The sequence below is a fragment of the Glycine soja genome, chromosome 6 (genome assembly GCF_004193775.1).
Source record: "Glycine soja cultivar W05 chromosome 6, ASM419377v2, whole genome shotgun sequence".
NCBI classification, from domain to species: domain Eukaryota; kingdom Viridiplantae; phylum Streptophyta; class Magnoliopsida; order Fabales; family Fabaceae; genus Glycine; species Glycine soja.
Window position 1 is genome coordinate 10,944,998 of NC_041007.1, and position 17,728 is coordinate 10,962,725.

General features: G+C 29.9%; 1 protein-coding gene and 1 long non-coding RNA gene across 3 annotated transcripts; both read right to left on the reverse strand.

Moving 5' to 3' along the window:
* Positions 1-1,272: 1,272 nt before the first annotated feature.
* Positions 1,273-6,456, reverse strand: LOC114415583 (U-box domain-containing protein 43-like). Of its 2 annotated transcripts, XM_028380353.1 has the most exons (6): positions 6,240-6,456; positions 5,385-5,877; positions 4,392-5,210; positions 3,971-4,274; positions 2,898-3,388; positions 1,273-2,495 (listed from the first exon to the last, which is right to left on the reverse strand). In XM_028380353.1, the coding sequence occupies exons 2-6, from the start codon at positions 5,622-5,624 to the stop codon at positions 1,500-1,502; spliced, it is 2,850 nt and encodes a 949-aa protein (XP_028236154.1). In that variant the 5' UTR covers positions 5,625-5,877; positions 6,240-6,456; the 3' UTR covers positions 1,273-1,499. The 2 variants fall into 2 exon arrangements, with proteins under 2 accessions (XP_028236154.1, XP_028236153.1); XM_028380352.1 differs by having other exon boundaries at positions 4,392-5,877.
* Positions 6,457-13,883: 7,427 nt separating this feature from the next.
* LOC114415584 lies at positions 13,884-15,386 on the reverse strand. The gene is made up of 2 exons (XR_003667379.1): positions 14,811-15,386; positions 13,884-14,739 (listed from the first exon to the last, which is right to left on the reverse strand). It is a non-coding gene; the product is annotated as an uncharacterized LOC114415584 (long non-coding RNA).
* Positions 15,387-17,728: the final 2,342 nt, after the last annotated feature.

The window sequence follows — 17,728 nt, forward strand, 5'->3', positions numbered from 1 at the left end:
ATTAAAAAACATATAATTATACATATAATATTATATATATATATATAATATTTTAATTAAATTATTATATATGTAATAAATGCAAATAAGTTGTGCACTATAGTATTTATGCTCGCACCCGTTCATATCAAAATTTGCGATTGATGGTCTCAAACTCATTCCTGCTGATTGAGTATCTACCTATTCATTTATAGATAATTTTACGAATACTCATAGAATCTGGATAGAATTATCTTTCCTACATAATACATATTTTTCTACTTAAAATAGAGGTGCATGGATAATTTTTATTTTTTGCAAGTTAAAAAATAGACACTTCTTGTCTTAAAAAAGATGAGTTAAATGTAGTTTGTGAATTACTGCTATTGTTAAAAGGCTATTGTATAGGAACTACTTCTGATTGTGGGGATGGATGGTGGTTTTTAAAAGTAGTTGAAGGATAAAATAGTCAAAAATTTGTGTACACAAAAAATGAGTATGTTCTATTTTATTAGTATAGATTTCACAATTTACACTTGCTATTAATTACTCTTGAGCTAATTGTATTTTCTTTAAATACCTTGTTCTTTTTTATACTTTTTGTCTAATACTTTGTTTTCTTTATCCGTTTTTAAATGTGTATCATTTTTTTTTTATTTTTTAGTTTTAATTTGTTTAACCTTTTTGGGATTTTCTATCATTCTTCTCTAAAGTAATTTTTATTTATTTTTATCTATCTATATTTTTTTATTAACTTTTGTTAATTATTAATATCCTTTAATTTTCTCTTTTAGAGATAACATACATTTATCATTATTGTTAATTTAATTTCTTAAGTATTCTTTTTTTTTATCTCAATTTTTTCTCTTCCTACAAGCTTGTAAGGAGAAAAGTAGTGTTCTCAGCTTCTCGGTTCTTTACAATTTTCCTATAGAATTTTTAAGAACAAAACTGGATTCGACCTTTCCTCCATATACACATATCTAACTTGATTCTCTCTCTCAACTGATATGAAACATGATATAATTTTGTTTTTTGATGAATATTGATATGGATTTATTTAAAAAAAAAAAATTACCATACGTGTGTAACATCATATCTTTAATCGTTCTCAACCTTTCATCATCTGACCATGGAACTGGGGTCAATAATGGAAAAGTCAGGAAATGTATTCTTCATTTGCATAAAGTTAGGAAATGCTGCCAATTGTGATGAAAGTATTTACAGTATTGCACTGAATGCAATATTTTCGGAACAATGATGGTGCTGACGTGCTGTGCTGTGCTGTAAGTGTAACTATGAAAGCCTTTCAGATATATTCTCTTCAATCTAATTCAATATTTCTTTACAACAGTAGAAAGGGAGCAATAAGTTCAGTTCTTATATGACTCGGACATATCAGGACAACAAATATAGTAGAGAAAGGGAAAAAAATAAACCTTGAAACAGGAATTTAGCTTGTGTAGAATTTCTGTTTATTTAATTCTTGTGCAAGTAACCAAACAATTGTGAGACCGTTTCTAAAAATAAGAGGACTGTTTATTAAGTTCACCCAATTGAGCAAGGCACTTGGCAGCAAGACTTCTCATTCGACTATCTTTCCCCTGAGTTATTTCTACCAAGTGCATCGTGGCCACAACTTTGTACTTATTTCTCACATCATCTAGTTGAAAAATTCTTTCTAAAGCTATTAGAATTCTTTCCTGCAACCTCGGAATTGGAACACTCGATAGTTGTATCATTGGTGCAATAGCATTTGAATTTGCAAGTACCTTACTTCCACTCTGTGGTGCTTCACTATCAACCAAAGTTAGCAGTGCATTTAAGGAAGCTTCGCGCGTTCCATCATCTTGATCTGCAAGCATGCGCACAAGGGGCTCCAAGGCATTAGCTTGCAAAATGCAGAATGAAGACTCAACTGAGCAGGTGCCTAAGTGTGCTGGACAACCAGTTTCTTTGGCTACAAGGCAGCATTTGAAAATGCTAGGCTTCTTTATTGGCTCGCTCAAGCGATATGAACTTTCTGAAAACTGCTTGATTGAAATGGCTGCATTTTGTTTTGTAAAGGGTGTTCCGGAATGCAGCAACTGCACCAGCACTGGGATTATGCCTTCTAATGCCACTCTCTTCTGCCACTCCAAATTTGTTGAGACAGTAAAACGACAAAGAGCTTGAACAGAATTCTCTATGACTTGTTTTTTGTGTGAGACATGCTTATGTTGGTCGGTAAGACAAGTCAAAATAGTTTTAAGTGCCCCAGAATCTAGAAGCCACTGAGTCATGTGAGACTCCTGTGGTAGTTTAGAGATGATACCCATAGCAGTAACCATCGCTTCAGCGTCATCAGAGGCCTCAATGATGGTAAGCAAGACTTTGATGAATCTTTCAGTTATATGTGATGAGATGTTGCCATCATCACCGTCTTCTGTCAAGCAATAGAAAAGCTTCAAGGAATTGACCTGCACTGGTTGGGTATTAAGCTCCAACAAGTGGACCAAAACTTTAGCTGCTGATATCTGCAATAAATATAACTATGAAATCACTTGTATACATTGTATGATAATGATTATTATACAACTATTATTGTTGTTTTTTGAGGTTCTAGAAATTATCTGTTCAGAGTTTGATATAAGAACTGTAGAGAGTATGACAAAGAATGTAATAGAATAATTCTAATTATATTTATACATCTTAGACTTGAAAATTTAGGTAGTACGAATTGCTAAACCTTATGTGAAAATATGAGCATAGTTACTATGTGAAATGCAGTACAACGGAATTTTTTATGTACTCAAGAAGGACTAAAAATTTTCCTAACTCATTCTGCTCTAATTTTTTTCTACTTGTTTTCCCCTCTATTTTCCTAATCATGCCACATTAATTGCTTTAAATTTTGGGAATTCAAAAAAAGTGCATACCTGTCTCAACCTCTTTCTGATGCGGAGGCCATAGAAAGATTGGCACAATGCCTGGAAAGCTCTGAGAATCTTATTTTGTATCTCAGGTTCCGTCAAAGAAATTAAAGAGAAGAATTTATATATGTCTTCCTCAGAATCTAGCAATGAAACCTGTTCTGGTTCAGCATGTTGGTAAGTTGTTGACATAGCAAGATGCATTATTGTGGCAACAACCTGTTCAAGAAGAGTAGGTGACTGTAAACTGTGACAGTATAGCAGTTCCAACAGTGGTGGAGCAACACCTTCCTTGATCATCTGGAGGCCATTCTCTGGCAAGCTTGAGAACTGTAGTAGAGCTTTGACAGCCACTTTCTTGATTTCCAAATCATCATTTAAGAGCAGCTGAACAAGAGGTTGCAATGCCCCATCTTTGACCAAGGACAATTTGTTCTGGTCGGTTAATGTAATTTTGGACAAAGTTTCAGTCATAACTATTTTCATATTTTCTGATCCTACATCAAGGAAATAAGAATTGACAATCAGTGAGCTGTGAGTACATATGGATGCATGTCAGACTCATATTTCAGAAAGGCTCCCTTTTATTGAAAATTCAAATTTTGTTCATTTTAGGAATAAATTCCATGTTTTATAGTTTGATTTCAGTATCAAAGTTTTATCAAAAGGTTAAACATTCATAATATTTCCACCTTTACTTCGTTGGCTTTGTTAAGTTGTGTCTTCTCTTCATTGTTCTGTACGTATATGTGCAGTTTACAGATGCACATTTCTGCAGTCAAGACATTTAATTATTTTTTTTATAATAGATAGGTGATAATTTATACACATTAAGAAAGGAAGCAGAACAAAAAACCAATAGAAATCTTCTGTTATATTTTGTAGCTATTGTCAATTTTAAAAAGTTTTGTCTGTAAACACAAGCAATTAACCCATATATAATTCCATAATAAAGATGGGTGAATTCATAATTCTTGCACAAGTATGTGAATATGTTGTACTTATATCCTACTTCACAGATCTGTATGGAGATCAATGTCAACTACAAGTATATGGGGCGTGTCTCATTTATGGAATACCTGTAGAAAGTTTCAGCAGTAAAGGCTTAAGATAATTTGCCTTTGCCATCTCTATAACATTCTGATCAAGAACAGAGAGTTTCACCAGCAGCTCATGTGCATGTTTGGCTGCTTCAACATCATCACTATTTATCATTGATACCAGGAGAAGTATGCTTCCTTGAATGCTTCCTATGAGACTGCACACCATTTTACATTTAGATAACTCCAACAGCAACACCAATGCCAGCTTGCGTTCCTCAGCTTGACGTGAAAGTGAGCGAACAATCAATCCAAGTGCATTATCCACTTTAGCAATATCTTCCTGCCAGAAAGAAGTATCACTATCTTTTTTTTGCAAAATCAATATTGTTATCTTCAGGTTTACATGGAACTATCTAAAAATGTGTATAGTTAATAATGAGAAGGATTTATGAGGTACCTTGTTGTCTGCATTATCCATTGCAAGCATACACAGGATGAGTAGAACATGCTTCCTTATTTCACGATTTTTAGAACTAAGAAGTCCAATAAGAACAGTAATGTAATTCTCCATTTTTAACCATTCTCGGTGAACCTCTCTTTCTAAGCAAAGCTTCTGTAGCTTTTCTAAGGATTGAACCACTCCCTCTTCATCATTTGTTTCAAGTTCGGATTTGATGGCAGAAATGGTAATCATTGTGTTCCTGTCCTTCCACTCTTGAATAGACTGCTTAAGAGTTTTATTTGGCCTTAGGATTTTAGTATCTAGAGGCAACCTGGTCAAGGGACAGAGAGTGTTTCCTTCAGCAAACCATTTCTCTATTTCCCTTCTCTCAAATGTCTTCCCGGAAGAAGTCTCCACAGGGTCTGCCATAATAGCGAGAGAGATTGGGCAGTAAAAAGACTGAAGAGGCATCAATGGTCTCTCTCCCAAGGAGTTTCTCTTCTCAAAATACCTAGTTTCCTTCTCTTGTGCTGAAGTTATAAAATCAGCCTTTCCAAGCACTGCAATAATCTGCTTCATATGTAGAGCTTCTGCCACATCTACCCTTGACTTGGCATTTTCCATTTCATTTTTCAGCTCTTCAAATTCTCTCTTCAATGCACCATGCTCCAAGGGGACCCCTATAGCATCTGCAATGCAGGTTAGCAACTGATTCGCATACGACCGATCAACATTTCCCTCTTGTATCGCTGTCTCAATTTTCTTCAAAATTTCCTCATCTGCTGCAGCTGTTTGATACTCAGCATCCAACATTTTCTTGCATAACTCACTTATCTGTTGATTTAAACCAGAGTTAATGTCTAAAGAGGCCAAAGGGATGAGGCTTACTGCACGACCGATATCCTTGGTACAACAATTCAAGTGTGTAACGATCTTTCTGGAATTGATTAAAAGATAAACCTTACTTCTATTGTTGCACTCAACAAAAAGCTGCTTAGCAACACCAACCTCTCGGTAGAGACCATTCATAGCATTTTCCAAGCTCGCGGAATTGTGTATGTCTTGCTTCGATAAAGACTTCAATATGAGTGAGACATTCTTCAAGTGAACAGAGAATCTCTTTAAATTTTCCTTGTGAATCACAACCTCATTGGCTGCTTTGATAGTGTCAAATACAGCAAAGATGGTCCGGGAAAGTAACTCAGATGTTGGGGCATGTGAGGCACGAGCTACTAATTCGTTCGCCATTTCATTCCCTCGGGTTTGTCCAAAAATCAAAAAACTCGCAGACCACAATAGTGGTGAAATTAACAAAGAATACCTAACTAATTCTTCTTACACGAGTATCACAACATAAACATAATTACATAAATTTTCATCTGATTAAATGATTCAGATCCTAAGCTCAATTTTGCAACTGCCTGGACCCTTGTGTGAGTGAAACACACTTTGGTGAGCGGAGAAATATGCTCAATTGAGACAAGAGGCTGTGCAGGGTGAGCTGAATGAACAGAACTCATAATAGTAAGTCCAAAAACAAGAAAATAATATTGACCATAACAAAAAAATAAAATAATGGTCAATGGTCATACAAAGCAAAGCATGAAACTCAGTAACGGTTTTGTGTTTGTATGCGGAGAAAATGTAAGTTAATTAAGAAACATGAACTGAAAAAGAAAAGAATAGGGTTTTCTCTTGGCATTGTATTGAACAACGAAACCAAAGACTCAACAAAGCAACTGAACATATGTTTTTTTTCCTCTAACACGTGAACTCAATAACTTCAAATTCAATATAATATAATATACATGATGTAAGCTACAACTCATTTCTTCAGATACAAGAGAAAATACAGGAACAAACCTGAGACTTCCAGTTTGGCAGAATTCCCCGAAAAATTAGTTGAAAAATAAAAAAGGAGAAACAAATAAGAGAAAAATTGGATAAAAGAATAATGGGGGTGCGATCATATAAGATTGTATTCATTAATCATGTCTAAGAAACGTGTTGTGAGAAGAGAAAGGAAAATTGAAGTAGAGAGAGTTGAAACAGTTATGTTAATTAAGTGCGTGTGTTTTGAGTCGTGTCCTCCTTGACTTGGTTTTGGTTGACTAGTTGCACAGCGCTTATTACAAGTTACGAATTACTCTCCGTATTATTGCACTATACGACAAACCTATCAGCTGTTGCCACGTCATATTACAGAACCTGTTGACCAAAGATGTGGTGTCCTGGTTGGTGAGAAGAGACAGTATACCGTATACTGTTCGACTTGGAACTGCAGTGGAGATTACGTTACAGCTTGCCACACTGCCTTCCGTGAAAGTGGCGCCAATTGCAACGGTAAAAGTAAGCCCCTTTTATTTTCTTTCGGGTAGTAATTTAATAATAGTAGAGTTTAACACGTAAGTAGTGTAAAGTTTAATGTGTATATCTTCCATTATAAATTATTTTAAAAAATTAATAAATTAATTATATATAATGGGTATGGATTCTAAATGGATGAATGTGTAAAAAAAATTATATTCATCATATATAATTCTTTTTCTCTGCTTTAAAAGATTTTACCCTCTCAATTAATCACAAATTAATATATTTAAATACTACCATTTTTATGAATTTTTCCATTTGGTAAAAAAATAAATGATGGCATACTATCTTTTTGATATACTCGTGGGTTTTTAATTCAATCTATGTTATTAGTTAAAATTTTATAAACAAAAAAAAAGTCAAGAGTGAAATTTATCAGATAAAAAGTGAAATCAATAAAATTATATAAATTTCAATCAATAAGTTGTGTATTCCATCTCACCATCATTTTCATGCAAAAATGAAACCAGGATTTGGACACAGAAATTAACGCAATAGGAATTAGAATGAACTTATATATGTGACACACTAACACCACGATCAAAATGCAATGATATTACGAAGAATGGGTTGGGTTAGTGTCGTTTAAGTGTGGAGAAGCTTCAATCCAACCATAGTAACACAACACAATAATAGTTTGGAAAATTTTTTCATGATTAAGGAAAGATATAAATTGGTTATGGAACAAATTTATCGTAATATGTTAAAGAAGTTGGGCTTCTAAGATACGCACAAATCCAAACAAGGGGAAGAAAATCAAAGTAATTAAGGAAAGGCTTTCAGTGGGAGTTAGTAATTTGGGAATTGCCCGGGGCACCCAGCAATTTTCCAAAATGACAAAAATACCCTTATGGTATTTACAATTATAAATAGCAGCAGCAATTTTTTATTTCTGCAGCGCCTTTTTTTGCAAAATTTGTGTCACTTAGTGTAACTTGCTTCCGTTAAGGACGGTTTGAAAGCATATTTAGTCTTCGATGGTATACATACATTGTTAGGAGCACACACGAATCAGTAATTCGTATGATCATACGGATTGTCAATCCGTATTGAACCTAAGAATTGTCAATCCGTAAGTGGTCCATAGGATTTATTTATTTATTTTTAAATATAATTTAAGATTTAATTTAAAATTAATGGTCCAAGAAATGATCAAACTTCTGTCACCTGTATTATTAATAAAATACTCAAACCAACTAAGCTAATAGATACATTATGTTATAAATAAATAGTATCACTATATATAACACTAAAATTTCTAATTTATATTTAATGTATATGTAAATTTACATAATAAATTTTGTGATGATTATTTTTTATATAATAATTAATTTGTTTACATATATAAATTATAAATAGAAATGATAGGTTTAATAAGTATTTACAAATATAAAAAAATATTAAATTTATTTAATTATCAATTGCTATAAAAAAACATCTAAATACATCATTCAATTAAATATCATATTTATTTAACTTTTAATTATTATAATAAACGTCTAAATACATCATTCAATTAAATATCAAATTTGTTTGATTATCAAATTTTGCAAACATATTAAATGAATAAAAAATTAAAAAAAAAAACATATGGATTAATAAATAAATTTTAAATCTTAAATTTTGGTTTCAATATTTTTTATAAATACCAAATTTAATATATTTTTTAATTTGATTTCAATCATTATCTTAAACTAATAATCTCATCATATTTTAAATTTTAAATTTTGGTTTCAATATTTTTTATAACTACAAAATCAAATATATTTTTAAATTTAATTTCAATCATTACCTTAAACTAACAATCTTATTATATTTTAAATTTTGGTTTCCATATTTATCGTAACTAAAAAATTTAATATATTTTTAAATTTGATTTTAATTATTATCTTAAACTAACAATCTTGTCATATTTTAAATTTTAAATTTTGGTTTAAATATTTTTTATAACTACACAACCAAATATATTTTTAAATTTAATTTCAATCATTACCTTAAGTTAATAATCTTATCATATTTTAAATTTTGGTTTCCATATTTCTTATAACTAACAAATTTGATATATTTTTAAATTTGATTTCAATCATTATCTTAAACTAAAAATCTTATCCTATTTTAAATTAAAAATTTTGGTTTCATAATTTTTATAACTAATAGATTTATTATACAATTAAAAATTATGCTTCAATATTTTTTTAACAAATTTTAATTAGTAAAATTTTTTGCTTAAATATTTATTGTAACTAAAAAATTTAAATTATTTTTAATTATGATTTCAATATTTTCATAAGTAACAAATTCAATATCTTTTAAATATTTGTTTCAATTTTTTTAAAAGGTTAGACAAATATAATATAACAATATTGAAAATTAATTGTTTCACCAATTTAATCTTAATTTTAGCCATCTAATCTAATCTTAGTAATAACTACTATATTTTTCGTAAATAAAATTAATAATTAACATTTTGTGACAATTAATTTTGATCTAATAATTAATTTGTTTACATAAATAAATTTTATGAAACTTACGATTTTTATTTATAATTTATATATGTAAACAAATTAATTATTGAATCAAAATTAATTATCACAAAATTTATTATCTAAATTTACATGTGTATTAAATATATATTAAAAATTTTAGTATTATATAACGACATTAATTATTTTTTAACATAATTGATCTATTAGTTTAGTTTATTAGAGTGTTTTACTAATAACGCGAAAATCACAAGTTTGATTCATGCATGAGTCATTAATTTTAAATTAATTCGTAAAACATATTTTTGAAAAAAAAATAAAAAAAAATTGTTTAAACCTTATACGGATTGACGAATTCGTAAGTCCAATACATATTCGTTAGTCCATATCAGTATTACAAAAAGATAAAAATAAAATTTTATTATATTCTTAGATGTACTATCAATTATGCTGGGTGCACAATGCATTACCAAACAAAAAGGCTAAGCAATACTTTATCTAAAATTATTTATTACAATACAATATTATAAGTTTTATTATATTTCATACTGTCCATACAAAATTCTTATAAAAAATATTTAAACACAAATTGATATGTGTAAAAAAAAACAATAACATATATATAAACACGTACGTGCACGATAAACAGAATTTTTTTTAATATTCAGGTAAAATTAACATATACTTTTTTATTTTGTGTATTCGGTGCATAAATTAAAAGAAATTAAACATACAATCTTACATATTTTTAATTACTTTAATTCTTGTGTAAAAAAATTACTTTAATTTTAAATGTTCATATTAAAACATGGTATGGAATATTTATTCTAAACTAATTAATTATAAGCATAAAATTTATTAATTGTATTATAATTACTAATACTTTCATATTTTAACTTATAGTTAATATATGTTATTTTCTCATTATAATTATTCTTTTATCCTCGGTTTTATTAGATTTCTTTTATAATAATATCTTCCGTATTAAATTTAAAATTATATAATATAAAATATTTTATATTTTAATTTAATTTTATCATGCAATGCACGAGGGATATACTTGTACTACGACGACCTTAAATGACACTTAAAAATATGGAAGTAGTATAATCAATAGGTAACCATATCCCTGAGTTTAAAATTTAGAGAATATTTTAAATAATTTTCAATAGTTGTTTTCCAAGAAATAAATCAACCCATGCGAACATGATGTTCAATTATATCCAAGCAATTCGGCTCAACTTTAGGTTGCTGGTAAATAAAAGATGAAAATGATGCAACTAGTTTGTGTAATTAAACAAAATGAGATAAATTAACTAACAAACATTAGATCATGCACCTTCTATATTGAAGCTAAAATAATAAAGTTCTAGCACCTGTAATGAGCAGTAGATTAGCTACTTCTTGATTCGTATCGTAACTAGTTGAATTGAAACTGACAAAAATGCTTAATTATAATGAATCTTCCCACGTCCCAGTCACAGCTACTGTTACTTTGCCCTTACTTTTCATAAAATCATGTAGAATTCGCTGCATCTTGATCATATAATTTTCCGCTAAATTACTTTGTAATCATTTTCAACAGTGGGACTAGCTTGGACTAGAAAGTGCTGCCTTTGGGGTCTCATTCGGTTGACATTTACGATCATGAGACACATCATAAACAGGTAATTAATGCGGACTAATTAAATAATTGAGATTAATTAAGAACTTTAATGATACTTTTGAACACCTGAATTCAATGCATGTGAATTTCATTATTTGAATAAGAAATGAGTGAAAACCCTTATTTAAACTCGAAGGCGAATAGGATTCCGAATTATAGAAATTTCTGTATCAATGAAATTTTTTGAAGCATCTCATTGATCACCACATGAATCTACAATTGCTTTACGTGTCTCAGTTGTTAGCTGTCTATTTGGTAGGCTATTCATATATAGATATGATTGATAAATTATTTTAATGGTTTGGCTTTTGCAAAGAATTTGGTATTTATAAAGGGAAATGATTTTATTTTAACCAAGGATATGTCTCGAGGAATTGAAATCATATAAAATGTTAACTTTTTTCAACAAATTTTTTTTTATAGGCAAGAAATTTAAAGTGAGAAAGCGGAAGAAGTTTAAGTATGGTAACAATGATATGATGTAATAAAAAAAAGAAAAATGATTAATATTAATAAAGTGTTTGTGATTAATATTTTGATTTTCAAATTTAATTACCTTTTTATTAAATAAGTAGGGCATACTTTTTTATTTTTTTAAAAAAGCATATACAGCGGTGTTTGAAATAAGCGCGGTATATAATCATTAAATTACATCCCTTTTCTAAAAAACCCGCGATATATATATATATATATATATATAACGTTTTTGTTTAAAACGCTAGCTGAATAATTAACACTATATATTAAAAAATCTAACATAGTGAATGAGACTAAAATACCAAGTTATAATCATTAAATCTTAATTCTTGAGATTTGATCTAGATCACTCTTTTATCCCCAATTATATTATCACAAAAAATTCATACCCTATCACAAATCTTTGTAAGTTTCTTTCTTACCCGTAATCAGAAGCTCTTTTTCTAAAAATAATTTTTTTTACTTATTTGGACACACTTGGGATTTTTGGTATTCCTTCTCCACTATCCTACAAGAGTTTTTATCACAATAATTGGCATGTGTTGTTATAATTTGATTAGTAATATTGAGTTTAAACTTCAATGGACAATTATATTAAATAATTGAAGAAAAAAATTTATATTTCATAATAATTTTATTCAATTTAAGTGAAATTATCTAAATATTTGTAATCTCAAAAAAAAAAAAAAATTCAATAATCCTATTTGGAAGTGTGTGATCATACAGAAGGAGCTGCCCTAAGAGACATGGACATTCCAATTGTCCTTGCCATCTAATCCTCCATTAGTTGACGAATAAAGATTAAATCAACAATTTGGTCGATTAATTGGATATAAAAAAGTTGGATGGAAGAAGCATAGAGACAACATAGCAGAATACTAGGAACTTCTCTCAAGTTATTTTATCCTGTGATTCCTATGAAAACATATATATATGTAGTCTAAAAGAAGATAGATTGACCTTAATTATGAAGATAGAAAGCTTTAGTTTTTTAATTACAATTATGATGGTCTCATGGTAGCTCGATCTATATATAGCGGACTTAGCTTTTAATAACAACTATAGTGGAGTCACTAGCTGATTTGAGAAAATTTCTTTGACAGGAACAGAGTACAAAGATCTACTTTGGCATAAAAAAAAAGTGGGGATTTGAATATATACATGTGGACTAATAAATTTTTTAACCAAGGCGGCTACTGTATTCCTAAAGAATCTATTGAGGTTTTAATCTATAAGTCAGTATCAATAGTCGTAATATGGCTAACTAATTTGTCTTTTTAATTTTTTAATAGCGGACAAATCTAGTTCTCTTCATAAAATTTATTTAGGGCTATATTCTGTCCATGGAACTTGCCGTTCTTAAATCAATCAATTAGCTAGACATCATTTGATAATATAATTTGAAAGCTTATAAAGAAGTGGGATGCCTTGAATCACGGTATATTTTAAATGGATTTGGTAGAGAAAAGTACAGGTAATGTGAAACAGTCATATGACTCTTTCAAACTATAGAACTCAAATATTACCAGTTAACCTTTCTAAATATCTCAGTTCAACTTTTTGATTTGGAGTAAATGCTTCATAAGTGCGTAGTGTAATCCATTTGATATAGCTTTTTCTTTTTTTAAAAAAAATCACTTCATTTTAATGTGTCATGTATTTGTTTTTAGTTTTTCAAAATAATTAGAAGCTGAAACAAAGTTTAAAATTTGATTAAAATTAGAAGCTATTTTGAAAAGCTTCTTATAAAATTAAATGTTTCTTTTAAAAAACTGGTTTTTATAATTACAAACATAAATTAGTTTCTGGTTTTTTTTAATCTCAAAAAAATAATTATTAGATTATTTTATATCGGAATCTCTCCTTTTTTAATCTGAAACAAACTGATCCTAAGTGTTAATTTTAAATTAAGGCTGATAGTTGTGATTTTGTTGCAATCCTTATTATTATCTGAAATTGCATACAAATTTAGCGACTACAATTATTAACGCATTGTAGTTGCGGTAAACCAAAAAACCTTGACAATGTGGACAAAATCATGGTTACAGTTTTGTTGCACTCTTTGATATTGGAGGCAATTATGTACAATTGCTATTGATACAGCCATTATTATGAACAATTTTGCTGCTGTGATAACCCAAAAAACTTTGAGGTTGCAACTAAAATCGTAATTGCAATCCGTTTATTAAAAGGTTGAAACTAACATATAACTCATCCAAACTGGTGTGTTGATCAGGTTGTTACTATCAATAATAGTTATTTTTGCCTAAAAAAATAAATCATTTAAACGGCCTAATTAAGTGAAATTGGTAATTTTCCAAATTGTAATCATTCCAAAAGAAAATCATCAACTTTTCTGAAGGTACGATCGATGAAGGATATGTTATATGGGATGTACTTGCACCTATATATGTTGCATGGAAACTTTTTATTACCATACATAAGGATCAAGATTCCATAAATTATTCATAATCTCATAATTCATATATAATTAAAGTACTCGATCTCAAGAGAAAAACTACAATGGCTTACATTGAGTTGATAATTAAAATTAAAGTACATTAGCACTCGGCTGCTTTGGAAATGCCAATACATTGGCTGTTATATCATACATTCATACTGTATCAGTTGATTTAGTTTCACGGCTTAATAGTGCATCGGTCCATTAATGAAATATATCGCCATAGATCTGGAAGTTTAGGGAATATACCACGAAAAATTCAACTTCACTACTACGTGAATTCGAACTCAGAATGAACGAACAACTGGTATATACTTAATTAGATGAAGATTCTGGTCTTGTCCTCATTGATGAACATGTCCCAGAACAGAAGACTTTATTCCCTTTGTTCTTGCATGCTGTCGTAGCATAGTTAATTTGTTTCCTGCAATTAGTATTAAATAGGTAACAACGCAAAGTATAAGAAATTTGAACACCCTCTTTCTTATAATGCAAAAAGACGTTAGAAGGGATAAAAAGCATAGGACAAAGGATAATTTTTTATATATAATTAAATAAATAAAAAGGGATACAGGCATGTGCAATAAACTTCTGGGGCAAAACGAATTCCATCACTGCTTGTCTCTATCTTTGTCAAAAAACAACACTTCTGGTGATGATTTCTAGCTGGAGGCCTCTTCCTATAAGTTCAGGCTAGCCAAACGAATCAAAGGTGTAATTAAATAGTATTACAACAATTTAATGAAAAGAGAACTGCTACGTTACCACCAAGCTTATGCATCAGCTGACACAAAGTTGTTTCAATTAAACCAATAGTCTTGAATCTGAGACACAGATGTATTAGAGAGAGCTTTGCCGACATAATGATCATTTTGGCTCGAATCTCATGTGGAAAATACATGTGATCTGTATAAAAATAAATAATTAAAAGAGAGAGAGAGAGAGAGGAACTACACACCATTAAGGAGGATGGATACCTGTGGTTAATTTGTTTCGTGCATGAATAAGAGCAATATAATGGAGTTCCACTTTTCCTTTCATTATTTCTGAAATCAGCATAGTTTGACTTAGGAAGAACAGCCATATATGCAGTGAAGTGTACTAGAGTGGTATTGATTCGGCTCGTCTTATTTAAGAGGATGTGATTAAATTCATATGCAAAGATGAACAGAAGCAATACCACGCCAGTCCACTTCCGCAGAATCCATTTTCTGAGGTTTCTATTCTTCAGTGCTAAGCAGATAATGTAACTATAGTAAGCTCTTCTTCCTATAAAATAAAACTGCATGTGAGACTCCAACATGTCATGTAAGGGATTCATGGAACTTCTTTCATTCATAGTGAAAAAAAAGCACAAACAACAAGGCATAGTTTGGTTTCTAAAGAAAAAGCTGCTAGTATATATATATATGCAATGAAGCAAACAAGAGTGATATTGATTCGGCTCGTCTCAATCGTTGATATAGTGGTTGAATTAAGATGAGCCGTACCAATATCACGCCGTGTCTACTTTTGCAGAAGCCATTTGTATATAATATGGCCACTCAGGTAAGGCAAAGGTTCTATGTTGAGGAAAAGAATGGCAAGCTCTACCTCCTATAAATAGAACTAACTAAAGCACTGTACTACTGTGTCAGTATCGTATAGGAAAATAATTTATGGACGTCCAATATGCTATACCACATACAGTGAAAAAGAGAAAAAAGATAAAAAAAAAATAATATTAGAAGTTATATGATGGGATAGAAAAAAAAAATTAAAAATGATAAGTATTGATTAGATGTTTAAAAATAAATTAAATGTCCATTTATCATTGTTTTATGATATATGACTTCTTTAGACACTCATCAAGGACGTCCGCGACCACAAGTGAAAAAACATTTAATGGTTAAGCATCTAGAACACTTATCATGATCAAGATTCACTAGGTCCACTATCGAACCCATCAATTAATGTTTATCAACTCTGCTTAATGGAGGACTAATTCTTTAGTTGTAGCACGTGAAACTACTATAAAAGTGATGTCAAGGTGCAAAATTGCTAAGGTAGTGGCGATTCCCTTATTCCAATAGCTATAATAGACCTTTTTTTTATGGAGAAGAAAGAAATAGCTATAAATCTATAATATAGCTTTTCACTGGTAAAAGTGAGCCACCATTGATTCAACCCCCTTCACCACAAGTTCAACTCATATTGAGTAGGTAAAAATTAGCCCGCTCGAAGTTAATTAATTTAACTCGAATTACTTAGAGCATGTTTGAATAGGCATTAGAAATCTGTTCCACGTGAAAAACACACTTTCTTAAACATAAATGTAGAAGTAACATCCTTGTTGCTTTTAAAAACACTCTGGTTACATTTTTTATTTCCAACCGTAACCCAAACGCATGCTTAATCTGCACTTCAATTAAGTTAAACTCATGGTGAGACATGTTGGCTCACAGTCACGAATTAGGGTTTTTTTTTTTAATTTTATACTTGTTTGGAATTTGGAATTATTTTATATTTGGAATTTCAAAACTTATACTAAATTACTATATTATTTAACCTTTTCACTTTTTTATTTTTCAACAATTTTCTACCATTCTTTTTATTTTAGATAAGCCACCAACCCAAAAAAATCCACCAACTACGGGTCGTTATGGCTATTTCTTAATTAACTCACTAAAAACTGAATTAAATTAGATTGATTCACTTTTTAGCCTATCCAAATAAGCCAAGTTGACTTAGATTGAGTGTAAACTTGAATTCTTTTCCACGCAACTCGTCCATCATTCTCTCTCTATAACTTTTTTTTTTCTTTTTCATTATCTCTCTTCATTTCTCTGTTCTCCCTCTTTTCTTTTGATTTTTCTGGTTGTAGAAGCACCAATGTCAGAGAGGATCTATTTTGGTCAAGAGCTCTATTTCAGAGTCCAAGGGTGGAAAAATTAAATAGTAATTTTAGGATTATTTTTTTTAGCAACACCACTAACTTGGCAAGGTGCCCCTCACCGAACAAGATCCTTATGTGAAGGCATGTTTGCCAATACAAGACTTTAGTGGCTAGGATTAGGAAGACTCATAATCTAGATATGGTAAAATAATTATGAATAAATTACATTAACTATCTTTAAAGTTTTGTGAAATTATATGAGTATTTTTTTTTAATCTGACAGTAACCTTTCTTGTAGGAAAGATAGTATAATATATAAGGAAATGCCAATATAATATTTCTAAACATTAAAATTAAAAAAGTGTTAGTATAATATTTTCAAATATAAAAAAAGGTTAGTATAAACAAAAATAAAAATAAAAGGATAATTTACTCAATAATCCTTTGGGGTCACCGGGACCTCAAACACATGCATCGACCCATTGTTGGCAAAAGCAATGATTTGGTTACGTACTCTTTCAAGGAAGTAGACGATGATATAGCTTATTTCTCAATCCATTCGATAGTGATTTATTCTACAACCTATAAGTAAAAAAGAGAAGGAATTTTAGAATCTTACCAATTTAGAGTTGACTTTCATAAAGTTCCAAACCTTCCGTTGCTTTGGATTCGAACCAATTAAAGCATAGCGGTTGCAAGCTAGAGACACAAGTCCCGGAACTCCACACAGTGCAAAGATTTTGATTCATATAGTTCTAGTAAAAATTAACAATGTTTTTTTTATCAGAAAAAAAAAACATTGTTAATTATTTGGACATTGCATTTTTTTTTAGAAATCTGGATCTTTCAAAAGGAGAAAATCTTATAAGTCACGTGTTAAAACAATTATTTTGTAACGATATATACGTCCTTAAATTTTGGGCTAACTTTTTAGGCTAAATTATAATATTAGTCTTTTCATAATTTTAAATACATAATTTTAATTCTTTTTATTTTTAAATCAAGACATTTAATTATTCT